Here is a 26,084-nt window from a genome sequence, read left to right as displayed (position 1 = left end):
ACAGCTTGAACAACTTTTATTTTTTTTTTTTAAAGTGCTTAAAATGTAAATAACAAGCTCTCTTTATAAACATTAGTTGCAAACTATTAAAACATGAAACACACAGAACCCACCTCCCGCGTACACAAAGTACAGGGAATCAACAACTCCAAAACCCCCAACACTGAGCTCTCTGATTTTGGGGTGGTTTTCCACCCCACGTTTATGACACAGAACGCAGCTGTTCCTTCACAGACAAGGCATATGGCTGGGTCTACATCACACTTCGGCATCCACATCCCTTCAGGTTTGTTCCAGTTTAAGGATATACCTCAGCTGCTCTTCTGTCCCATCATTTTGGGACAGAAGAGGCAACAAAGACAAAAATCAATCACTTGGCCACAGTTCTTTAACAGCAAGAAAGCCAGCTGTGGGCTGACAACAAAAGCAGAGCAGATGAGAGCAACAGCGCCCTGCAGAAAACCCATCAAACAGTCTGAATGTGGAAAGAGAAGGACAGATAAGGGTGCAAAAGGCAAAAGACAGAATTATTGCTGTGGCTGTGTTTAAAACAGAATCACCAAAAGCTGCTGCTGGCCCAGGCAGCTTCCTTCACGTCCGTCTGTCTGCTCATTCCGCACGGAGCAGCGCAGCTCTGGGTATTGCCCTGCACAGAAAGCAGTGCTGCTCACCTCCCTTTGGAAGATAATCACTAAACATGGATTTGGAACGTAACTTGACAACATTTCCCCCGGTTATTCTTCAAAGCAGCGAGGTCCTCTGGTTACACGCTCTGGCTACAGCATTGTTAGTGGTGTAAAATGCTTGCTTTAATGCAGAGAATAAAAACTGGGGAGGGTGGGGAGAGGAACGTTCTCAGAATACTGAGGTTGAGAAACAAAGAAAAGACAAAAGCACTTTTCAGATGCCTTCTCCTAAACATGAGCATCGTCTGTAAGTACCTCTGGACTTCCAAATGCTCTGACAGACATGAAAGGTGACGGCAGCCTTGGCTGTCCCCACCACTTGCTTCTCTCCATAGCCCCGTGAGCCGCAGGTGGCAGAAGGAAGCACGTATTGCTGAAGGGGCCCAGACACGGCCCTCTGGAGCTCTGAGATCAACTTGAATATATAAAGTGCAAAACATTCAAGCTTTGGGAGAAGAGGCAGAGCCGCCTAAGGCAGAGAGGGGCATATGGAGGCGGTTAGATGCAATAGAAGAGGAGGAGGAGAGACGAGGAGGAGGTGTATTGAGCTAAAAGCACTGGCACTTGTGTGTGGGGAGCACCTGTAATGCCTGTCACTGATGGGAGAAACCCAAGGAAACAGCTGATTGTCAGGCAACAGCGAGCCAGGATGGCCACTGCAGGACTCACATCTTACACCAGAAATTGAAGTTCCTTTCATCTGAGACATACGGAGGGAGGAGAAACATAAAGATGCAGGTAGCGAGGTGCAAAACCCCAATTAGCTCCCTATTAGGGACAAGCACAGGTAGGAGCTAATGGCTCATGGCTGCTATCTTCCAGGATAACAAATCCTCCTGTTATTACAACAGTCTGCAAGCTAGACATGACCAAATATTGTCACTAGCAGAGATGCCAAATCTCCTTTTAAGCTGATACCTCTTACTTCTGTCAGCCTCAGGCTTTGAGTGTGACCCAATAGTGCCTTTATCCAGCTGCAACTGGTCTTGTAATATCTGCCACACCTTCCCTCATTATCACCTCCTCTATCTACATCTATCTACATCTGCCATATCACGGAGTGGTTCATGCAGCACTTCTGTCAAAGACCAAAACAAATTGCCCACAGGGATGGGAAGGCTCTGCTGACTGCTTTAAAACATAGACTCACCTAGTTCAAATTAGCAGGCAAGCAGAACAGAAAGCTGGCCAAGCTGTGTTAGTCAGCTGAGAATCGAATTTCAGAGCCTTTTCTCATAGGGAACTGCCACTGTTCTATTGCAAAAGGCACAATTTTTCAGTCATGGCATATGCTGAAGTAAGGAAGGAGAAAAGAATACAAAGGTTTAAAAAAAATCCAGTAACTTTTGGATATCTGCAGCAAAAAGAAGACGCCCTACATGCTGAGACAGCTCAAGTCCCACACCAGCTGACCCTCTGTCTGCATGGGCACCTTCTAGGTAAAATACTTGACAAAAGGAGAGGTTTTGTGCCCTTCCCCAGCACCTCCAAACCAGAAGCTGCGCTGTACTGCGATGTGGCCGGGAGCACCACTCACCAACCCCACACCAACACCATCTATCACATCAAGCAACACAGAGGCCTTCATACAGTCACTCCAAGTTAGCAAGAAGCATTCAAGTCCTGAGAGAGCTGGCCTAGCATTTCTAGGGGTGGGCCCAAGCTGCCAGAGACCTGATGCTGGCGTGGAGGTGTGATACAATTCTAGCTGTTCTGGCACTAATACTGACTTGAAAGTGATCCACGTTAATTACTGGATTGCTAGCTTTCACAGAATGTGGTTTGCATGTGTTTGGTGGATGTCTGACCTAACGGGACATCATGCATAGAGGTGGCTGGGCAGCCAGACATCTTTCTTTGCACACTAGCTTCGGTCTGTATGGCGTTTTCCTTGTTGCATTGATAATGACAACACAAAGTCAATTATAGGGGGCTGCCAGTGGAAAGCAATTCTTGCAGATGCAGAAAAGAGGAAATGTAATACTGATCAGAAAATCCAGCTGTGGTTTCTGCATACAGGAGTATTCCTGGCACAGCCCACCTGGTGATGGGTTGGGTGCCATGCAAGATCTCCTGCAGCACTGATGGTGCACAAACCATCACTGGCCCTTCTCTACGAGTTCAGTTTTGGGCTGGGTCTGTAAGGCAGCATCACAACCATGCACGCAGAGAAGGAACCAGCACAGCTCACAATCAGGCAGTGATGTTGGCTTGAGTCTTTGCAGCCCCTGACTGCAGCACTGTGGCTTTGTGTACTGCCTCTTGCTGAACCAGGTACTGACACAAAGAGGAGCTGTTCAGAGCCTTCCTTTGTGGGTACAACATACGGGGCAGGAAGGGAAATGAGGCATCCAGCAGCAGCCCCTTCCCCAGCTGCCCTGCTGAGCAGACTTACTGGACAGTAACATGCTGGTAGACTCTTACTGAGTTTAGGCATCCCCAATTTTGTCAGCCAGTTTAACGCTGTCCATCAGCCAGAGCACACCATTTCAGAGAAGAGCCTGTGGAAGAGTCTAGGCAGAAGAGCAGCAGTAGCAGGATGAAGACAAGGGTGAGGTGGCTGGTTTCCAGCTCCCAAATGTTCATGGACCACTTAAAGCATTGGTAGGATGAGTGCCTGAGAAGATGCTACTTGGTTATGACAGGAACATCAGGAAGCATCTGCCTCCTGAGGAAGGCTCTGCTCCTCCCCATAGGGTGGATGACAGCCCACCACCCTACAGTTCCCTGGAGCCAGAGCTGAAATAAGCTTAGGTTGGGAAGGAGCAGATAACCATTCCTGCTAAACTCTGCGAACAGAAGCCACTGGAGAAGCCCTCTGTAAGAGGAGGGGGGAGTGCAGGGATGCTTGCAGCGTGTTTACTGGAAGTGCTTTAGGCAAGTGATGCTGGTCTCTGCCAGGAGGTTACTTGGTCTTGGCTTCCCCCAGCGGGATCTGGAGGAGCGTGGGAGACTGCTCCATGATGCGCACCAGCAGCTGGTCAATGTAATTCTCCAGTTCCTGGATGTGCTCCTCCTTCTTACTCAGCTCCTTCTCCTTCTGCAGTAGGAGCTGGATGAGTTCATCATGGGTCAAATGATAATACTTGGCTGATTGGTCCAACACATTGGGATCCTGCAGCGGAAACCAAGGAGAACATTCAGCAAGTCGAATGAAAAGCACTGCTCCCTTTACTCCCTTTAGTGTTTGCAAGGTGCAGCAAAACACCAAATACCAAAGTATTCAGTGTTTACTGCATCTGTCGCCTCCAAATCCCACCTGATAAACCTAGGACATCCTGCATTACAAAGCAGCTTTCCCACATGGCCACTTGGTTGCACAAAAACATGGGAGAGGGAACAACTGTCCACATATGCAGCCTCTGCAGCCTGGATGCACTCCATGGAGCCAGAGGTGACCACAGAGCCCTCCCACAAAGTAGATTAATAAACAGGGTTTCCCCAAAGACCATTTCATCAAACATCAACAGCTTAAAGCTAAAGGCACAGAGACAGCAGAACCCATTGGCCTGCCGTAATGAGACCTGCCATTAGCTGCTTACCCAGTCCTCCAGCCAGGATGACCGGGAGAGAATGGAATTAAGAGCTAAACGATCCCTCAGGATGAAAGCCCTGGGGAGTTTGGTCATCCTATAGCAAGACCCCATCCCACATCCTCCAACACGATTTTTCTCCACCTCCAACCTCACGAGCAGGTGGGAAGCCAGCCCTCACCCCAGCACTTGGTTCCAACCATTACCTTCTTTGGGTCTGTTTTCTCCAGGTGTGACGAGGGGGCCACAGGCTGAACGCTGCCTGTGGTGACTGTTTTCAGCTTCTCCAGGCCATTGCTCAGCGCTGCGGTCAGGCTGGATTTGTTCTGCTGCTTCTTCTCACTGGAGACCTCCTGCACTGCAGCACTGATGGGTTTCACCGGGTGAGGACTGAGGAGAACAAGTTTGGATAATTAATGCCCTGCTAAGCTTTAAAGCAATTGGCTGTCCCTATGGTTTCTAGGGGTTTGGGACCCACTTATCAAATTTAGTCTGCTTCACGTAGTTAAATTGTGTTTGCACTGCTCGAAGACTGCTTTCTCCACAGAGAGAAGAGACAACGCCTTGCACTGTAACCAGCCAGAGATGGGATCTGCACAGTCACAGTACCTCAGCCAAGCACATGTCCAAGGGGCTCAAAAAGGCCCCATGCACATGCTGTGTTGCTCAGGTCACACTCAGAGTGCCGTGGGTCGAAACTCCTGGCTGCCAGGAGTGCTTTTCAGCATGATGGAAAGAGAAGTGACCTGATGCTACCTTCCTGCAAGACCTACATGCTGTGCTGAAAGACCTTAAAATGCCATCAAGATCTCCATGAAGCCTCGACACTCCTCAGGTGCAGCGGGCACCCTGTGAAGGCTTCTCATGCAAAACCACTGCAGGAGAAAGAGATGTTGTGCTCACAGGAGCTCAACACTGAAGAAAAAAAGGCAAGCACAGCCTCTATTCACACACAAGGACTTCAGGAATCAGTGGAAGGAAGAACACTCACAGTTGATCCATGACCTGCCAGCCAGGCTGACAGATCTCTCTCAAGCCCAGCTTGTGCTGTAACCATGTGTCTGCAGTGTATTGGAGTTCCTAAAGCAGAGCAGTGGCTCTCAGCCCCACTCCAAGCTGACAGGTGTGGCTGGACAGAGGCAGAAGCACTGCATATGGCATCAGCTGAATGGCCCAAGTCCCCAAGGCTGGCATCCTTGTGCCTTGCTAGCAGTGACAGATGAAGATGTGCAACCTCCACATGATGCTGACAGGGAGAAGTTTTCTTCACATCTAAAGCAGTCTTCAACCACAACAATGCCTCTCCTGCTTCCCTTCTCAGAGAGGACAGCAGTAACACCAACTAGCTCCAACACCCTGTGTAGGGGGCGTCCAGATGCACAGACAAAGCCCAGATGGATCCGCTGAGACACCGGACCTCCTTCCATCCACCAGCTGATGGATGCCAACTGGAAAGCAGAATTAATCGCTCACACCAACAGACTGCTCAATCCACCACTGCGCCTCCAAGTGACCGTAGATCTACAATGAAAATTCATGCCTTTGAGATGAAACATCTCCAGATGAAGGAGGCACAGCCCTGGCATTTCTCCTTCCACCCATCTCCTGAGCAAACCTTGCTGTGTTGCAGCACCGCTCCCAGTGATGCTCCCAAGGTCGCACTGCTGAGTGTAGTAATAATCAGGGGGGAATTTCCCTACAGCAGCTTAGGAATTAAGTCCTCTTATCTTCCTATTAAAATGCTTCTCACAGACAGCAAGGCAACAAAGGGCAAATGCAGAGCAGATGCAGCACGCAGCACCTGGGGGCCAGCCCTGCTTGCAGAAAGGCCTTACAGAAGGAAAGGGGATGAACTGGGAGCAGCAGCTCCCTTCCCAAATCTATTTCTGGATGTGGCAAACCACTCTCTGAGCACTGAGCTCTCCACAAGAACTACATTCACATTGCAAAGACTGGCACACGATTTCACCTAAAACCTCATTTTGAGACGAAGACAATTCCGTTGCCTTCTCACTCTGCATAGCAGTGATACGACCTCAGTACCAGCAATGCTCCCAACCCCGTCACAAAAACCTACCACAGTTCATCACACACCAGCTCCCCCTTTATCTAATGGGGGAGAACAACACTTCTGTCCCAGCTAAACCTTTAAGCCCGCTCTAGGTTTGAAGCCTTCCTTTTTTCCTTCCACTTCTTTTATACCAAATCTTTTTCTACATGCCACTGGCTGTTCTAGTAGGAGATGCATCTAGGAAAGTGCCACCACGGGGAACAAAGAAATGGCCCTTCCACACAGAATCACAAGGTTGGAAATGACCTACAAGATCATCTAGTCCAACTGTCCTCCCATCACCACTGCTACCACAAGCACTAATCCATAATCACAACTCCTCATCCAGACGCCTCGAGCACTGCCAGGGACGGCGACTCCACCACTTCCCTGGGCAGCCATTCCAGTACCTGACCACCCTCTGAGAGAAAAAGTTCTTCCTTCTGTCCAACCTAAACCTCCTCTGGTACAACTTGCGGCCATTTCCTCAGGTCCTGTTTGTTGCCTGGCAGCAGAGGCCAAACCCCTCCTCATCACAATCTCCCTTCAGAAAGTTGTAGAGTGCAGTGAGGTCTCCCCTGAGCCTCCTCTTCTCCACACTGAACAATCCCAGCTCCCTCAGCTGCTCCTCTTAAGACTTGTGCTCCAGACCCCTCACCAGTTTTGCTGCCCTCCTCTGGACACGTTCCAGGGCCTCAATGTCTTTTTTTGTAGTGAGGGACCCAAAACTGAACACAACACTCAAGGTGTGGCCTCACCAGTGCTGAGTATGGGGGATGATCACCTCCCTGCTCCTGCTGGCCACACTATTTATAACACAGGCCAGGATGCCGTTGGCCCTCTTGGCCACCTGGGCACACTGTTGGCTCATGTTCAGCCAAGCATCAACGAACACCCCCAGGTCCCTTTCCTCTTCACATTGCCTCTACGCCCCCATGACAATTACTGGCACCTCCCCAAGAGGCTCAGGTTGGATATTCGGAAAAATACCTTCTCCAAAAGAGCGGTCAGGCACTGGCACAGCTGCACAGGGAGCAAGTGGGGGGTCACCATCCCTGGAGGTGTCCCAGAACCGTGGGGATGTCACTGAGGGACGTGGTTATGGGCATGGTGGGATGGACTGGGGTTGGACTTGGGATCTTAGAGGCCTTTTCCAACCTTAGGGATCCTATGATTTCATGATTCAGCATCTTCCACAGATACAACAGTAACTCTTCAAAGGTTCTTGAGTCCCAGCAGCACGTATCCAAAGCAACCACATTTTCACAGGTAAAGGAACCAGAGCAGAGACGTTCCAGGACTTCTCAGACATATAACATGACAAAGGCCAGCACTCACATGATGACCAGCTCTTAGATCCAAGCCCACTTCCTTCCCACAAGCCAGCCAGGCTTTGGGTGGATGCACAGTCCAAAAGTAGGCATGGTGGTGACTGGCTGACAGTTGGACATGGTCATCCTAGAGGTCTTTTCCAACCTTTAATGATTCTATGATATACTGACAGAGAATCCTGGGATTACACTTTGCTCATTGCCTAATTTTACCCTTTGGGATAGCAGGACACTTCTCTTTCCATGAAACATTAACAATGATCTGGCTATCTGCAGATTTTGACCAAGGTTATCTGTCAGAGAATGAATAACCCAGTTAAGAAAGATTTAAAAACCTGACTCAATAAAAGGAATCAGAGTACACGGAGCTACCACACGCCATGCCCTAAACACTGCATCTTTGCTTCACTGCATTCCTACAGCAAAAGTCAGACCTGGGAAGAGGAAATAAACCTTTCTTTCTTCTGACCCACCACCATAACATTTCCTTCCCATCACCCTGGAGGTGAAGTCCCAGGGGTACCTTGGCAGAAGGGAATGGAAAACGGCATTTTGACATCGCCCTGGTGAAATCTCTGTTTTTTTATTTTTGGCTACAGAGAGAAGAAAGTTTTTAGTACCTGGTGGTTGTTGGAAAAAAAAAAAGAAAAGAAAAAAAGAAACAAACCAAAGCTGAATTAATGAAAAGGGAAGGAGAATAGCTGTGCACATGCCATGAGGGGACTCACGAGAACATTAACAGCTGTAAGCTCTCCTGGCAGCCATGGAAGAGGCACCCATTTTGCAAGCACAGGGAAGATGATGCAGCCAAAATTTAGCACTGGATGCAATTTTGTTGCGGCTGGGTTCTCCCTGGGGCAGATCTTGGATGTGTCAAACCTTTTAGAGCAAGAGGGGACACCAGTGGCTGTTCCCCACTGTGATCCAAGAGAGCCAAGGCTTCCAGCTGCCCAGGCAGGACTCTCAGGGAGCACAGTTACCATTCAGCATGGGAAGGTGAGGAGAGGACCTTCGGCACAGTGCAGAGCATCCTCCTCAGAGCCAGCACGGCCAGAGCTGAGGTCCCTGATCAGAGCAGAAGGGAGACAGGGTTAAGCCTCTACCAAATATACACCCTTCACACCTTCCCCGGAGCGCTCACCTGGTCGTCTGCTGGAAAAAGGGCTTCTCAGCTGGCTGTGTCTCCCTGGGCAAAACCACGAGTGCTGAAGCTTGTGTGTCACCGGACTGCGGCAAAGGGCAGGGCTGGGCTGCGGCATGGCTGGTCGCGGCAGGGGAGGGGAAATCAAACTGCTCGGGGTTAGTCACAGCCACGGGGAAAGGGGTGGAGAAGGCCAAGGGCTGGCTGTCATGCAGGGAAGGATTGCCTAGCGGGTCTCTTGGGGGGTTAGTGGGCTGGAAGCCTTGTTGAAGGGCTTCCCCATAGAGCTCGGGGGAGCTGAAGCCCTGAACGAACCTTTCAGGCATCACAGCCTGGATGGGAAGGGCGCCTGTTGGCTTTTCCAGAAAGGGATTTGCGGGGGCAATAGGGCTGACTGCCAGAGCAAAAGGATTGCCCGGGCTTGCAGCATCCTGCTCGCTCCTCTCCTCCGTTCTACCTGGCTTCCAAAATTCCGCCTTCTTGAAGTCTATCCCTGCAGGCGGCCAGCCCTGCTCTGCCTGATGGGGACAGCCCACCGCTGGCCCCTCACCCTGGTCCTGCTCCGGCGCTAACCTGTGAGGGCGGCCCAATGCCTCCTGCTCCTCCAATGCCGTCCAGAAGTTCTCGGGTTGGCCTGAGTCCGGCCTGGGGGACAGGTCTGGTGCTGACACACCGAGCTCCTCAGGGCATTCCTCCTGCTCTCGGGCTATTGATGGCTCTGCGCTGAGGCTGAGCTGTGACACAGGAGACAAAGCCGGCTGACTCCAGCTCCCTGCAGCACCCGACGGGGTGAGCTCATCCACGGAGAACCTGGAGGGGCAGGTCTCAAAGTGTTCGGCTGCATCCGTCCCGTTCATCTCCGGTGGCTCTTCTCCCAGGGAGGTGTCCCCTCCAGCCTCCACGTCAGCAGCATCCTCATGCACAGCTGTGTGAGGTGCTGGGACAGCCGTGTCACCGCTCGGATGGCTCTGTGGTTGCTCCATGCCCTCCTCACCTTCCTGCTGCTCCTCCCCACCTCGCTGCCTTGCCGTTGCATCACTAGCATTGTTCTCATCCTCCCCTCTGCCACACACGGCCGCAAACCACCGCGGAGGTTTGGGAGGTGGCATGACCTCCTCCTTCCCTCGCACACCCGTCCACATTGTGAGGACAGCATCAGAGCCCATCTTCACATGGCCCTCGCCAGCCTCCAACCGCATGCTGGCCTGCAACCGGTACACCGAGCTCCTGATGTCAAACATCTCCCCGCCATCATCCTGCAGCTCCTTCCCCATGTCCGGAGCCACGGGGAAGCACCCTGCTGCCATGTCCTGCAGCACCCGTGGGGGTACAGCAGCCACATTGCTGCCCGGTAGTGTTTCTGCTGTGTTTTCAGAGCTGAAGGTGCTTCGGGGAAGGACATGAGGAGTACTTTTTGTTTCAAAGGTGCCCTCACCATGGAAGGACCGCTGCACAAACACGCTCCCCTGGCCAATGCTCTGGGTGCTCTCAGAAGGATCGGGCGCAGTTTCGGTGGCAATGGTCATCCAGCCATTCTCCCCTACACTTGAGGTTTCATCCTCATTACTGTCCCGTTCCTCCCCGGCACAATTATCAGCACTCAGCAGGGTGGAAGCCTCCTTTTCCCCTGGATTTCCAGACGACAATGAGGTGGCCCAAACCATCGGCGTGCTGCTCTTCCTCCTCCTCGCTGCCGACCCTGCGGACACGGGGCTCAGCACATCCTCTATCACAGTCGCTTCCTGGGTTGTGCTCACCAGGTTTGCCCCAACATCCAAACCAGAGAAATTCGTCCAAGACCGCAGCACTGGGGGCATTTCGCTGCTGATTTGTGGCTCGGCCTTTTCAAAGCCCTTTGTCCCCTCCTCAGGATCGGGCTCAGCTGACCGTTCTGTGGGGCTGGCGGCATCGGGATCGTCGATGAAAGCCATGCCCTCCGCCGCCACCGAAGCAAAGAAGTCCTCCTTCTTTGGGTCTGGTCTGAGCCTGCTGGTGGCAAAGGCATCGAAGGTCTCATCCCACTCTGAGAGGGGAGGAGGAGAGGCAGCGGGTTCCTCATCTGGAGGAGGGTCTGCATGGGACGGAGGAGTGGTTTCGGGCACGGGGACACCAACGCTTTTGGCTGGAGATTCTCCCTCCGGATCTTTAAGTCTTAGGGAGGCAGAGGGACTGCAATCCTCAGAGGAACACAAGCTCCCAGCGACCTCTGTTGAAGCATGCGGCTCAGACGGGAAACTAGAGAAAAAGTGAGTAGGTGAAGGAGAATTTAGTACCTGGTCAGCGAGGAGGTCCTCAAAGAAGGGATTGCTCTGCAGGGAGTTGAGGAATGGGTTGGTAGGGGACAAGCATCCGGGCTGACTGTCTCCGGTAGCAGGAGGGAGGTTAGGGCTCAGCATGCGAGCAAGATGGGCTACAGCAGCAGCAGGGAACCGGGCAGGGGAGCAGGGAGGAAAATGAGAAGGAGCATCTGAGCTGGTTTCTACCTGAGGAGACACTTCCAGGCTGTGGAGGGAAGACAAAACAGTCCTCCTGGTTAATGCTGTGACAGTGCTGTAAGCATACACCACACACACCACAAACGCTTTGATTCAAAGCAATGCAATGATCCAATACATACTTGTCTCTCTTGTTAGGCAGAGCAATGATTATGGAGTCAATGCATGGAAAGGGCATGCACTACGAAAAGGAAAGGGCAGCCCTTCTCCAACTGTCCTCCAAATTTCCCCTTTCTGCCTTAGCAAGCCCTAAGCCTCAGGAGTCTGAGAGGTTTCTCTACCTCCTGCAGCCCAAAGACTTGGTTCAGTTCTATGAGTTTCCCTGCACATGAGGAGCAGCTGGGGTAAGAACACCCGAGAGTGAGCCTTCCCCAGTGTCACACCACGTGCTGGGCTCATCAGCACAGCAGTGGCCATCCAAATCCCTCGCGTGACCCAAGAAGGGAGGGATTCGGCACATCTCCACTCTGGATATCAGCCCCCTCCTGCAGATATCTCCTCACCTTGCCCCAGGCTGGGCTGCCGGTCCTCTGCTGCTTTTCCAAGAGGGACCACATTTACCTGTCCTTCTTTTGGGACCTCCTCTGCCAATGCCCATTGCCAGGCCAGGGCTGGTCATCTTACCATACAATAAGCAGTTTGGAAGGGACCCACAAGGACCACCAACCCCTGGCTGCACAGAGCACCACCCAAACCCTATGGCTGAGAGCAGTATCCCAACGTTCCCTGAGCTCCAGCCATGCCCACCACTGTCTGGGTCAGACCCTTTCCCTAATACCCAGCTCCAGCAGTAGCATTCCCTCCCCCTGAACCTCCTCCCCATGACTTACCCCTGCCAGCTTTGCATCGTGCTTCACTTAGTGGCGGGGCTTCAGAGAGACCCCACTTTAGCTTGGAGAAATGCAGACACCGATATGCCCAGTGCTGGCTAATCAAAGCTGAACTCAGAACAAATAAAGCAATTGCTTTGCCAACACCTACAGGGAATGAGCAGCCCTCAGGCTCCAGCCTGCTTGACCCAAGTTGGAAGGGATCACAGGCAGCACCAGAAGATCACGGCCAATGGCAAAGCTGCACGGACTATTTTTGCTTGTTATTACAGATGGTTTTGTCACAAAAAGATTTTTAAAGTATTTTAAAGTACAAAAATGCCACCTTGAGGCAAACATTAACAATCACCATCATCCATGTACAGCTGTGTCAGTTTTGTGCTCAGAGAATTTGAAGGGCATTTGTCTGTTGGTATGCAACAAACCAACTCCAGCCTTTCCATCTTTCCTATGACACTCTCAGTGATTTTTGAAGCTGCTGCCCCAGTTTAGGAATTTGTTATGTAGACCCTAAGCCACAAACAAGACCTTGAGGTGATACTGGGCAGCACACAATCCTGACCTACTCCTGTTTGCTCCTTGCTCGCACTCACATTAATGGTTTAGTCCAGATTAAGAACCCTCATCCATCATTCTGCTTAAGCAGCGTTTAGAAAGAGCAACCCAGAGCTGATCCAAGCAGCTCTGCTGGCTTCTAGCATTAAGTCGCTACAGAGCATTAATCAGCTTGAGGCTCCTAATGAGTGCTCACCGCTAACAACCTTGACAGCTGCCAGAAGTCTGGCTGGAGAAATTCCTACCCTAGCCCACCAGATCCCCACCTGCACAGGTGGAGCTCCACATTCTCTCCAAGCCCACGCTGGGCCCATTGGTACATGGGGACGTCCCATTTGGCAGCCTCCAGCTGTCCCCCAGCCTACACACGGATGGCAGCACCCAGCAAAGCAGGCTGTGCTGTGCCTGGGGGAACAAGAGGTGTGAGCATCCATCCCTAGCTGGAGGAAGCAAAGCAGAAGGGACGCAGCCTCTGGATGTGGTGCGGGAGAATCGCAGCACCTCTATGTTGGCAGTGACACCATCCTGTAAGATGCCAGGCTGAAGGCACAAAAACAGAGCTCACTTCCCTCTTTATTTTTATCACCTGGCTTGATTCTCCAAGCACCAACCGCAGTGTCACCACCCCACCTTTGTCCTCGGGGTGAGCATCCCCTCCTGTTTAGCACTCCTGCCTTCCCCCCACAAACCCACCCCCCTCAAATCCCACTGCTTCATTCCACCAGGGATGCTGGAAGTGCTCAGCAAAGGGGCTGAGGACGTTGTGCTCCTCTAGAGGGAAACCTCCGCTTAGATGGAAGATCTCTGCTGCAATGAAATGCTGACTCACCCTCCTCCTCTTCCCAGATCCCTGCACGTAGCTCCGCCAGCCAAAATAAATAGCGGGTACCTTCCTGCCCTCATTTATTTTGCTGGCAGCACTTCACAGGCGCATTTTAGCCTCCCAGCAGAATGATGACAAAAGGGAAAAAATAAAATAAAATAGAAAATATTACTGAGCAACTGCCTGATGGAAAGTCGCCTGGAAACAGCCCGTTTGATGTGGGAGGATCGAATCCGTAACACAGCGAGGTGAAGAGCTGGGGCTGATGGAAAATCCCACCCCTGCGTCCTAGGAGAGGTGGAAGGGAGGACATCAGGCCAGGATTTCCATGGATAATTTGGGCATCCTACATAGGGTCCTGCCTGGGGGACTCCAGCATGGCAGGATTTATGCAGAAAGGGGCTGAGAAGAGATCAGCATGCAACCAAGGACTTGTTTGTATGAAGTGGGAGCCTGGAAGGGCCTGGAGGTGATGTGCAAATGGAGCTTTTCAATAGGAAACACACAGGTCAGGTTCACTTATCCTAGCAGGAACCACCTTGTTTTCCATCTGTCCTCACATCTGTCGTGCACGCAGCTGTCCCTCATCCTGAACAAGATGGGGACAGACCTTTCTTTATATGGACTTGCCTCCCAAACCATAGAAATAACAATAACAAAAAGAAGGCAGGTTGGATGGGACCAGGCCCTGGGCAGCCTGGTTTGGTATTAAATGTGGAGGTTGGTGGCCCTGCCTGTGGTAGAAGGGTTGGAGCTTGATGATCCTTGAGTTCCCTTCCAATCCAAGCCATTCTGTGATTCTGTGTGAAGCAGAGGTAGGATGTGGGGAGCAGATGCAACGAGCAGGCACAGGTGCTGTAAGAGCCATTCTTCACCCTTGCAAGGGCAACCCTAATGGCTCCCGAGATGGATTTTAGTTTTCAGCCACACTGCTGGCCACATAGGACCAGCAACAACCACAGTGGGCAACAGTTTTATGTTTTTCTCCCCTAAGAGCAGTGACAGAAGGAAAAGGCTTTAGCCTAGGAAGGGCTTTAACCTGCAAACAGGCTCTTTTTTGCCTCCTGCCAAGCATGACATGCAGCCCCATTTTATCATCCCAATTCATGCCAGAGGAAGCGGGACCTGCGGAGCTCTGATAACATTGTAGGAAAGCCTGAAGACATGGAAAGCGATTGTTTTCCCCCCAGGCCTTGCCTCAAATAAGCCTGCTGAGCTTCTTCCTTGCACACAACTCTTGACCACGCCACCTGAAGCACAGCAAAACCCAAGGAGCCTTTCATTCAGGTCTCCAAGAGCAGACAGCATCCGCCCCCCGCTCCCACCATGAATTTGGAGCTGCTCTGCTCTACAAAGCAAAGGTTAATCCATCCTCAGACCCAGAAGTTATGCGGGTAAATGAGTAGCAGCCTTGCTTCTCCTCCAGATGATAAGCAGATAAGCGCTGCTGGCTTTTCAGCAGCACGCTTGGGAGGGAATATGCATTTGATTATTGAAATACAGATTTCAGCCACCGAGATGTAATCAACCTTTCAACAGCTTTGAGCTGAATCGGTCTGTGAGGTCTCCCAGTGTAAAGAAGGAGAATGAAGTAAAAGAAGTAGGAGTTCTTTGTGATCAGAATGAGAAATGATGTTGCAATCGCTGGTTTGAACAAGCTCAAGATCCACAAGATCCTAAAAAGTCACAGAATCCCACAGAATTGAATGATCAAGAAAGGAAGTTCCAAAAAGAGGAACTAAAGGGCACCCACCTCCCAGCCTGGGCCAAGAGCTGAGCCAACAGCTTCTGCAGTGCTGCCCAAAGGTGCTCATCCACTGCTACACCAAATCCCACAGCGCTGGGGCACAATGCTCCCCATTACAGACTTCTCCTAATGTCTCATTTCAGTCTCCCTCGTTTCACTTCCAACTCATAACTCCCCATCTTAAAATTGCCAAGTGCAATTAAAGCCCATTCAGATGCTTAAGAAGATCCGAGAAGGATCCCCTGAGAATCTCTTCCTTCCAGAATCTATTGTTTCAAAGAAAATCCTATCCTGATGACCAAAACTCACAGCTGGTGGCTCATCCAGGCTTCTCCTTACAAGGTAGAAGAACTGTATGGAGAAGCCTGCAAAGAGGCATCCAAAAACAGAGCCTAAGCAAACCTTGGGCTGACGACCCGGAAACTTTGTGGGTGAAGACAGTGACTCTGTTGGCTCACATCTGAGCACTTCACAAGCAGCAGAGCTCACATACGGATCCCATTAGGTAGAAGAAGCCTGAAAGATCTCTTCATTAAAGAAGGCTTAGGCTGAATGAAAATCCTTCTGCTTAATAAATTAGGTTAAAGTCAGCCCAGATTAGGAAACCCCTATAATAAAATAACCTTCTGGATCCAGGCAGACTGCTGGCTCTTACAGCCTCGTGTTCTCCCTCTCCCCCTTCACGAGCCATGGTTAAGGATGAGCACAGCGGGATTGGGAGGATCCAGGAAGAAGCACCCTCCCTTTTACAAGAGCAGGGTCGAGGAGGCATTTCCCCTGCTCTCATCTCATCTGGGCAGCACTGTGCAGAGGCCAGGCAGCTGGAGAACAGCTGGGTGCCCACAGCCCCATTTCACTGACCTGGGTTTCTGGGGGAGTCTTTGGGCTCCTTGGAACCAAACCAGCTGCCAGCCTTGCTCCTGTCATCTCCCACTGCTGCAGGGCCGTGCGAGGCTCCAGTTTTCTCCCCCTGGCCCCTGCTCCCCGCATCACTCTTATGGAAGAGCCCGCCCTTTATTTTCTTCTCTTCCTTCCTTATTTCCTCAGGTTGCTTCTCCTTTGTCACCTCTGCAGAGAAGACCATGGGTGTTGCTACCTGGGTTGGCTTGTTCTCCAGGCGGCTGTTTTCTTCCATCCTGGCTCTGCCCAGGTGGTTGCTGAGGGTCACAGCTTTGGTGGACACCTTGAGCTCTTCCTGCAAAACCAAGCTGGGAGGAGAGGGGATGAATCTCATCTCGTCCCTTTGCTGCGTCCTCTCCAAGCTGCTGGCCCCCCAGGGCACCTCGTGGGGGTCGGTGTGGATCGGGATGAAGCCAAAACCCTCCTCCGGCCTTTTGGGGACAGGCAGCGGCGTGGAGCCCTGCGAGGTGGGCACAGGGCTCCTCGGGGTGGGCTCATCACTGTACACATGGCTCCCATTGATGCAGAGGGAGGAGCGGGACACGGGATCTGTCTTTGGCTTCAGGCTGAGGATTGATTTTGGCTCCAGGACAGGGCTGACCTGGGAGACGTCGTCACTGAGTGCTCTCTTGTGGGTCAGCTTCGGAGAAGGTAAAAAGTCCTTCACTGCAGGGAGAAAGCACAAGGCTGGGTGAGGCCAACTGTGTAACGGGCACGGCAAGCTTCGTCTACTAAAAAACACTGATGAGAGCTGCAGAATTACACCAGCTTTTTCCCTCCCAGGCTCTACTCAACTGTAATTAAGTTAACGGGGAGATAAAGCGCAGGTCATAAAGCACGTGGCTCTACAAGCCAACATCTCCCCAAGCACATCACCTCCCTCTGCAGAATCCAGAAAGCGGTCTTTGTAAGATGAAAACCACTGTCAGAGAGGGTCTGAGAGCTAAAATGAATGCAGGGATCTGGCCAAAAGAATCCAAAAACGACAGACAGGCCCTTGGGCTGCTGTGTGTGCTGCAGTAAGGAAGGTCTGTGCCCGTTCCTCCCTATTCTTGCTCCTGCTGAAGGTTCAGCAGATCCCAGTGCTCAGTACCCTGGGACTCCTGCCCCATCCGGGAATTGGCAGTCTCCAGCCAATTAAACCATGTAATGATAGATTTTGTTTTCAAGGGACGGCGAGAATTAATTCCCGACAAGAGCCTTTTTTGTTTGCAAATCATCGCTCTGCCAGAGCCAAGAGCTGGGATTGCTTTAATCACCAGTAAGCGGTCACTGCTCCACCTCTGCCCCTGCTCCAGCTCTGCCCCCGAGCCGGAGGCGGCTCATAAGGCACAAGGAGCTGCTCTTTACCACCTGCTCTTGTGGAGCAGAGGAGAAACAGCCCCAAGTTACCCCTACACCCCACGGTGGCGCAAAGCAGCCAAGCAGGGCTGTCTGCATGCAGCCTTGGCATTCAAAGCCAAACCTTGGATGCTTTCCCCCCGTTCTTGGCAGGCAGGCAGATCTCAGAGGGTTCATGTAGGACACTGCCTCTTAGGTAAGCAATTAGTTAAGGGATTTGCAAGAAAGCCCCCACAACCTCTTCAAAAAAGAAAAGAAAGGTCAGACGGATGGGATTAACACCACCATCCTCTTACCGGAGCGCTCCGTGGACAGACTGCTGTGTCTGCTGGGGGACCTGGTTACCTCGGGGCCGCTGGTGGCCATGCCCAGGCTGGCTGATGAGATGGTGCTGTCGGATCCCAGCGAGGTGTTGGACTGCGTTAGGGACGACTTGCGCAGCTTGTTCTTCAGGAAGAAGCCCTTCACTTTGGACTTCTTGCCACCGACGTCGTAATCATCCTCCATGTCGAGCGCGCCCACGCTGCTGGGGATGATGGCAGAAGCCGACTCCAGGTCGTACTTCTTCTTGCCCTTCATCTTGTCCTTCAGCTTGCCGAAGGGTGACCGTGGTTTGTCCTTCATGGACAGGTCGAACATGCTGGCCGTGAGGTTGTTGCGTGTGAACTGGATGCTCACCTGGATCTCACCACGTTCCTTCTCCTTCTTGCCGGGCTTGGAGTGCAGCTTGTGCCACCTTAAGACAGAGAGAAGATGAGGAGAGGGCTCTCCATCAGTGCTTTGTGATGGGTTTTGCAATGTTTAAGAGCTGGTGAGTCAGAATCCATCCTCTCATATTGGAGTCTGCACTGTCACAGCCAAGGAGCTCAATGGTTGGATATTAGGAAATATTTTATTTCAAATTGGAAACAATTTCTTCTCAGCCATTGGAACAGACTGCTCAGGGAGGTGGAGGAGTCAGCATCCCTGGAGGTGTGGATAAGTGGCACTCAGGGACACAGTTGGTGGGGATGGACTGATGATTGGACTTGATGAACTTAGAGGTCATTTCCAACCCTAATGAATCTACGTACTCATTAAAACAACTATTCCAGTGGTCAGTGACGGCAAGGGACCGTAGAATCACACAACGGTTGGGTTGGAAGGGACCCCAAAGCCTCACAGCCCCACTCCTGCCATGGACTGGATGCCCCCACCAGATCAGGCTGTCCACGGTCCCATCCACGGCCTTGGGCACCTCCAGGGATCCACAATTCAAAGGACACCCAGGCACAGAGCTGTGCTGTGGGATGGCAGAGGGCTGTTGCCTGTTGCTAGCTGAAACAAATGGCGCAAACGAAAACAAGAAACACCCAGAGGAACTCATTTCTACATTCCACTTCCCTAATTCCCCACAGCAACGCGTTCAGACGGGGCAGCACAACACTGGGCCAGAAGGGAAGCATTTCTTCCTGAAATAACCGCCTCGCACTGCAGACCCGGCACCCTTCCCCTCCCAGGGCAGGATGAGCTCTGAGGGGCCCCAGATAACAGCACTGTAAATTATCAGCCGGCTGCCAAACATGAAGACCTGCTTGGTCTAAGCCAAGATTTCCTCCCAGAACGTCAGAGCAGAGTGGGGTGAGACAGCTCCGATGGGCCCAACACCCAGCCTGGGGATTTGCAACAACAACAGGAGCAGGAAGGCATTTTTAGAGGTGTTCTAATAATTTCCAACTGATTTCCCAACGACTAAAAATCCCCGCCGTGTTTTAGGCTGTTAAAAGAGTTTGCTTAGAAAAGCAAAGTCACCAGAAAGGAAAAAACAAGGGGAGGAAAATGTGAAGCGTTGGAGACGGGTGTAACCCTGCTGAAATCATAGGGACGAGGAGGAAATCCAAACCACGTCCTCAGTTCCCCATTCAGGAGCCACTGAGGAGCGCCCATGACTTTGCTGGGCACAGGCTTTAATCCCCAATGAACCTCTTCCCATAGCCCATTCTGTCCACCCCCATAAATGGGGAACAATTCTCAGTACCCAAAGCGTTAGGCTTGAAAAATCAGAGCATGGTTTGGGTTGGAAGGGACCTCAAAGATTACCTGGTTCCAGGAATGCAGGAAGATAAGGAAAAGGCAGATTTGTGGCTGACTCCTGGAATGGGAGAAAACCTCATGAGCAGGTTTTGTATCTGACACCATCACCCCACGGGGAAAATAAAGAGGGAGAACTTGGGATAAATTAACACAGGGAAAGGCATCTGAGGATGATGAGATGTAAAACCCCATCTCACATGGACACGCTCGCAGCATCCCCCACTTACCACACTGCAGTCATTACAATTAATTTGGCTGCTCGGTAATGATGCCTTCAAATGAACGAGTCCTAAACCTGCTCTGCTCCTAAAAGTGTCCATTCCAGAACAACCTCTGCCCAGGCTGGCACTGGATGAAGGAGCTGCGTGGGGTTCCCAGCACCCAACAGGTCAGGACTGCACCCCAAAAAGGGAGATGTGCTATTTTTAGGCAGGGCTCAAAGTTCAGAAGATGAGTGTTTGGGTGGATCACGTCTCTCCACGTCTCATGGCTGCTGTTATTTTAATTTAAATCAATTCCAGTGGAGGTACAAATGCACCCAGAGCAGGATCGGGATGGGTTTAAAGAAGAACACAAGCTGCTGACGGGCTTGTTTGCTCTTACGCCCACCCCAAGAGGGATTTCATAGTATCATTATGGTTGGAAAAGACCTCCAAGATTTGCAGAGGGGAGGAGGAGATGTGGGTGCTCCATCCCCGGAGGGGATCAAAGCCAGGCTGGATGGGCTTTGGGCACCTGGTCCATGGGAGGAGTCTCTGCCCACGGTTGGAACTGGATGGGCTTCAAGGTCCCCCACCCAACCCATGCTGTGATGGCTCAGTCTGGAGAATAGGAGGCACAGAGAGGACCTCAGAGCTCCCTAGAAGGAGGTGATGGCTTCATGTTTGCACAAGGGGAGAGCCAGGTTGGGTATCAGGAAATATTTACTGTCCAAAAGAGTGGTCAGGCAATGGCACAGCTGCCCAGGAGAGGTGAGGTCACCATCTCTGGAGGTGCTCCAGAACTGTGGGGTTGTGGCACCGAGGGTCAGTGGGCATGGTGGGATGGGTTGGGGATCTCAGAGGTCTTCTCCAACCTTAACAATTCTATGTGAAATTAAAACGGGCACCCCAGTGGCTATGGGGAACACCCAGCCCCCATGGCATGCGTGGGAAGAGGCAGCAGCCTGCCCAGCACAGGGCTGAGGGAGGAAATCACAAGCAGAACTCCATGCAGATGCCCCACAAAGGGGAACAGTTGGGGCCCCGCTGGCCTCTCAAGAAGCCAAACCCTAAACGCCCATCAGCATCGCCTGTGTGCTCCCATGGGTCCCCACCTCCCATCCAGCACGGCTAAAACCCTTCCTTGTGCAAAGGCTCTGCTGCCCTCCCACTCACCTCCACCAAGAGACAAGGAGAGCTGCCAAAAGGCAGCAGGAGCACAGTGCTATTTTCTGCTGCTGCTGCTGAGATCGATGGGAGCGGAGCGCAAAGCGCTGCCGTGGCTCGAAGCCCCCGCAGGGCACCCGTTTCTCCCCCATCTGCTGGCAGAAAGTGCTGAGCAAAGGGAAAAAACAGCCTGGGGTGGAAATGGGAGCAGAGGAGACAACGAGACATGGAGCCGTCCCTTAATGCAAAGGCAAAGCTGATTGTGGAGAAGAGATCCCACAGAGCCCCACATCTCCTCTCCCTTCTGCATCCCCATCCCGCTCCTGTGACTCCATCAGCACCAAACCACGCGCTGAGCCGAAGCTCCCAACCCATCGCCATCCCCTTGGGTACCTCCAGCAATGCCTTCCCAGTTCCTCTCCCAGACTGGACCCGGTGCTTTGCTAGCAGCAGGCTGCACAGCGCTTCCTGGGGTTCTCAGTAAGGCACACCTCTAGGGATGCACCTGGGGTTCACCTGGAATGAAGCAGGAGCGCTCCTGCCTGAGCTGCAGCTCGGAGCAAGGGACAGACAAAGCCTCTCTGCCTCTCATTTACTGCTGAATCACCCTGCAACAAGCTCAGCCCTGCTAATGAGAGGTCTTTAATTAGTGACAACTTCAACAGAGAGCCAGGGACGGGCAGGTAAGGAAGAGGAACCCAGGGAAACCCCAGATGTCTGCAGAAAAAGACACCATTGGGGCCACAAGGGGAACGGCATGGAGGCATGGAGGAAGCTCCGTATCAAGAAGAGAAGCAAAGGGTGGAAAACAGCACAGCTCCTGGGCTCGCAGTCCGACCTTATGTTTTGATGCAGCTTCCCCCACTGGTGCCGGGAAGCTTTTCTGCTGCGTCGGTTCCTTTGGTGTTGGTTTTGGACAGGCTGCTCTGCACGGCCATCCCTGTGAGCTGCTCAAAGCACAGCTTGAAAATAAACATGGGCTGAAGGAAGGAAGGGAACTCGGGAGACTGAATTCAGCCTGATAAACAGTCCTCTAAGCGGCCTCAAAGCTGCCCCTCCAGCCCTGTGTCGGTGGGCTCAGGGTGCAGGGTGGCACGGAGGGGAGGAAGGCAGGAGCAAGGCAGGCTCAAGGGCTGGAGAAGAGCTGGACAACCACGGGCAACTTCACTGCAAATCAACTTAAAGAGATGAGATGAAGGGTTTTCCCCTTTCCCCCACCAGAATCACGGAATCATTGAGGTTGGTGAAGACCTCTAAGATCACCAACCCCAACCACCAACCCCTCAGTGTCACATTGACCCTAGGAAGAGGACGGGCAGGGAGATTCAAGGAGCTGTAAAATGGAGCATGAAACATTTATGAATGAAGAGGAGAGAATAACAGCAAGAGACAGCAGAGCCCTCGTTAACTGCTTATGCTCCAGAACTCCCACGGTTTGCAAATCCAAGCAGTAAATGAGCCAAAAAGCCATCATGCCCTTTGATCACCCTATGCCCTGACCTGTTCTGCCTGCCTCAAATGCATAAAGAAAAGGAGAAAACGAGGCCCAGCTTGGTGGGATGCAAAGCATGGGTGACAGCACAGGGCTGCTTGGCAGGTTTCCCTGCTGCACTGGTTGAGCAGGAGGTGGAAATGGGTGTAGAGAAGAGCACGATTTGCTGTAAAGGGCTGGCAGGGAGAACCATGCAACTCAAAGCACCCCAGGCTCCAACCCCACATCCCTGCTGCAAAGTCCTGTTGGAGAAAGCTAACCCTCATGGTTGCTTGCAAGTATCTGTAGGCTCCAACAAGACATGGGGAGCAACAAGAGACACCAGCAAGGGTTTTAAAGCTGCTTGCACTCAGCAGAAATGCGCAGGAAAGGATTTGAGGACTTTTTGGACTCCTCTTGCCAAGAAAACCCCATGCAACGGTGGTACACAGACCACAGCCCACACCAGCAGAGCACTCAGTGATGGTGACAAAGGTTTATGGTGTTTTCGGGGCCTCCTATGGGTTTTTCCTGTAGCTGCAAAGGGAAAACCACTGCTGGAGCCAGGGAGAGCTCTACAGATGAGTTCAAAGTGGAGGAAGGAGAATGTGCCTGCAGTTCTTTGGCTGTCAGGGGACAGAGGGACCTTGGAGCAGGGCTGGGCGTGGGAATGGAGGTGGGCAAAGGACATCCAGCCCAGAGCAGAACAGGGCAATGAAGCTCCTAATCTTGCCAAGGAGATGGCAGGGTCACCGTCCCTGGAGGTGTTCCAGAACCGTGGGGATGTGGCACTGAGGGATGTGGTCAGTGGGCATGGTGGGATGGGTTGGGCTTGGAGATCTTAGAGGTCTTCTCCAACCTTCATGCCTCCCTGATTCTAAATCCAATCAGGGTGAGAAGGGGCAGCCTGGGTAGCACCCCAACCCGAGCAGTGGGGCACGAACCCCCTCCTTCCACCGCCCTGAGGCATTTCAACACAGCGTAGCACTTCCTGCATTGGCCAAGTGGCCGCACACCAAGATGCAGCAATCCCTCAGAGAACCAAAACAAGGATTTCGTCACAGCCTGCCGCACCTGAGCGGATCCTATTACTCTCAGCCAACCCAAGACATCGCTTTCACATTTCTCACCTCCCAGACCCTCTTCAAGGCCAGGACCTACAGCTGGGGGAGGACAGACTGCAATGGAGCCTCAGTGTGGATTTGGGGACTGTCCCTTGCCCCCACGTGGGGTTGCCATAAGGTCCCCATCTGATGAGTAGCACACAAGACCGTGGACAGGGGTGATGGACCCCATGGAGGTCTCCTCCATCACCCCAAATCCATTCCAAACTCACAGCAAGGTCCGACCTATATTGGCTCGAGGGCTTTGACCAAAGACGTTGGCACCCAGAGGAAAGGTTCTGCAGCAAGGATGCGTGCCCCTGGCTCAGGCTGCTTCAAGGGGGACATTTCCACGTGGGATGTCTGTACCAGGGATAAGGGCAGGCACAGAGAAAGGGCTGGAGGGGATCTGTTTGTCCAAAACGCGGATACAAATGATAAAACCCAACTACTCCCCTCGGAGAGCATCCCAACCTGCAGGCACCCACCAGCCAAAAATCCACACCACCACAGCCAACGCAGGAAAAGCTCAACAGGGTTAAAGCCACGACTTAAAAATAAAAACACTGCAAGTCACGGCTGCTGCCGCATTGCCAACCCAAAGCTTTCCAGCTTGGGATAAGCCCAAGGATACCAAAAAAGGCCAGGAGACACCCAAAAAGGCCACGAGAGCCCTCTTAGGCAAAACCAAGAGCTGACTTTTCCCCTCCCAGACAAACATGATGCCATTCAGCTGATAAATGCTGCCAGACGCACCCAGCCTCGCTCCATGACATGGAGCCAAGTTGGACGGCACATTTTCCACTGAGCTGAAAACACGAAGAAAAAGCACTGCTGACAAAGTTTCCACCAAACAAAAATCAGCAGTGAAACGAGAGCAAGGTCATCACGCTGATTACCAAGGCCTGCCTTCTTGCTTTCTCTATTTTTGTATTATTTTTTTCCATCTCTTTTCTGGGCTGCATTCAAGCCGGCAGCAGCTTTGTGCCTCCAAGCAAGGGATGCAGACAAGGCCCTACAAGCAAAGGGGTGCATGAGAGACCCCCCCCCCCCCTTTAGCACCCAACCCAGAAGCATTGCAGCCCCAAAGCTGCAGCATTCCCAAGGAGTCCATTTTTGGGGATATCTGCCCAAATCCCAGCTGAGCCAATGTGGGGTGCAGCCTGGGAGCTCCTCACATCCCAAAACCCTGCAGCCACTCTCCATGCACAGCCTGGCTGCAGGGAGCCACGGTGCTGCTCTGCATTAGGGCAGAACCGAAGATCTGGAGTTTGTTTTCCAGCCAGGGTGAATAGAAATCAAAGCAAAATTAATGCTGGGGGGAACAGCCCCCCTCTCCCCCCAGGGCTGTCCCCTCAATTCCCATTTTGGGGCTGGGAAGAGTGGGTTGCAGATGGGAAAAAGTCAGGGGAAAGCACACAGTCCACAAACCCATGGCACAGCATTACGGGGGGACAGAGCCCACGGGGCCTTTTTTGGGGTACAGAGGGTCCCCGTGATGCCTTGTTCTCTGTGACACTCTATTGGAGCACACAAGGGCCCCACGATGCCCCATTCCCTGTGATACACTTCTGGGACCATGCATGGACCCTATAACACCTACACCTTTTGCATTTTTTGGGATACACATGGGCTTCATGACAGCCTTAGGAGGGCCCACATGAACCCTGTGACACCCATCTCCTTTTTGGAGCACACAAGGACTCTGTGATGTCCTATTCCTTGTGAGGCCCTTCCGGGTCCATGAGTGGACCCTGTGACCCCTCATCTCCCTTCCAGGAGCCCAAATGGACCCAATGATACTCAATCTTTTGCAACTCCCTTCCTGGAGGCACGAAAAGATCTCACATGGACCCAGTGACATCTTATTCCCTATGACACCCACTGGGGCTCTATGGCCCACGTGACACCCTATATCCTATAAATGCCTTTTTGGGGCACAATGAGGCCCTATGGAACCCTACTCTTTACAACACCCTTATGGGGCCATACACGGACTCAATAGCAACCCGTCTCCTACAATTCCCCTCTTGGTGCATGAAGAGACCTCATGACATCTTAAACCCTATGACAGCCTTATGAAGGCCCACACGAATCCCACAACACCTCATCTCCTTTTTTGGGGCAGAAAAGGACCTCACGATGCCATATTCCCTGTTACACTCTTCAGGGACCACGCATGGACCCTGTGACACCCCCACCTCCTACAAGTGCCCTTTTTGGGCCCAGGTGGATCCCACGACAGCCCAACTCCTGCAATCCCCTCCTTGGGATATGAAGAGACCCCTGTCTCCTATAACACCTTTATGAGGGCCCACGTGAACCCCAAGACACACCATATCCTACCTGAGCTACATAAGCACTCCATAACATCCCATTCCCTCTCATATCCAATGAACGGACCCTGCGACGCCCCATCTCATACAAACACCTTCCCAGGGCACGGAAACCTATAGAACATCATAGAACCACAGGATCCTGAATACCTCCAACCCCTTCTTGTGGTCCACACAGACCCAACGACACCTTATTCCCTATGACAGCCCTACAGACCCCACATCTCCCATCTCCAGAGGCACACAATAACTCCACGACCCCCAATTCCCCGTGACAGCCTCACGCAGACCCCCCCTCCCCC

The 26,084-nt window shown here is 52.3% G+C and overlaps 1 protein-coding gene across 1 annotated transcript; it reads right to left on the bottom strand.

Moving 5' to 3' along the window:
• Window positions 1-20,157, bottom strand: RAB11FIP5 (RAB11 family interacting protein 5). Its single transcript, XM_031553302.1, has 7 exons — window positions 19,512-20,157; window positions 17,729-18,168; window positions 16,053-16,757; window positions 15,501-15,556; window positions 8,742-11,326; window positions 4,426-4,609; window positions 1-3,801 (listed from the first exon to the last, which is right to left on the bottom strand). Exons 1-7 carry the CDS (start codon window positions 19,583-19,585, stop codon window positions 3,592-3,594), a joined length of 4,254 nt encoding a protein of 1,417 aa, XP_031409162.1. The 5' UTR covers window positions 19,586-20,157; the 3' UTR covers window positions 1-3,591.
• Window positions 20,158-26,084: the final 5,927 nt, after the last annotated feature.

The sequence above is a fragment of the Meleagris gallopavo genome, chromosome 4, assembly GCF_000146605.3.
Source record: "Meleagris gallopavo isolate NT-WF06-2002-E0010 breed Aviagen turkey brand Nicholas breeding stock chromosome 4, Turkey_5.1, whole genome shotgun sequence".
Taxonomy (NCBI): Eukaryota; Metazoa; Chordata; class Aves; order Galliformes; family Phasianidae; genus Meleagris; species Meleagris gallopavo.
The sequence above is the reverse complement of the archived record's forward strand: the minus strand, read 5'-3'. Positions and strand labels throughout refer to the sequence as shown.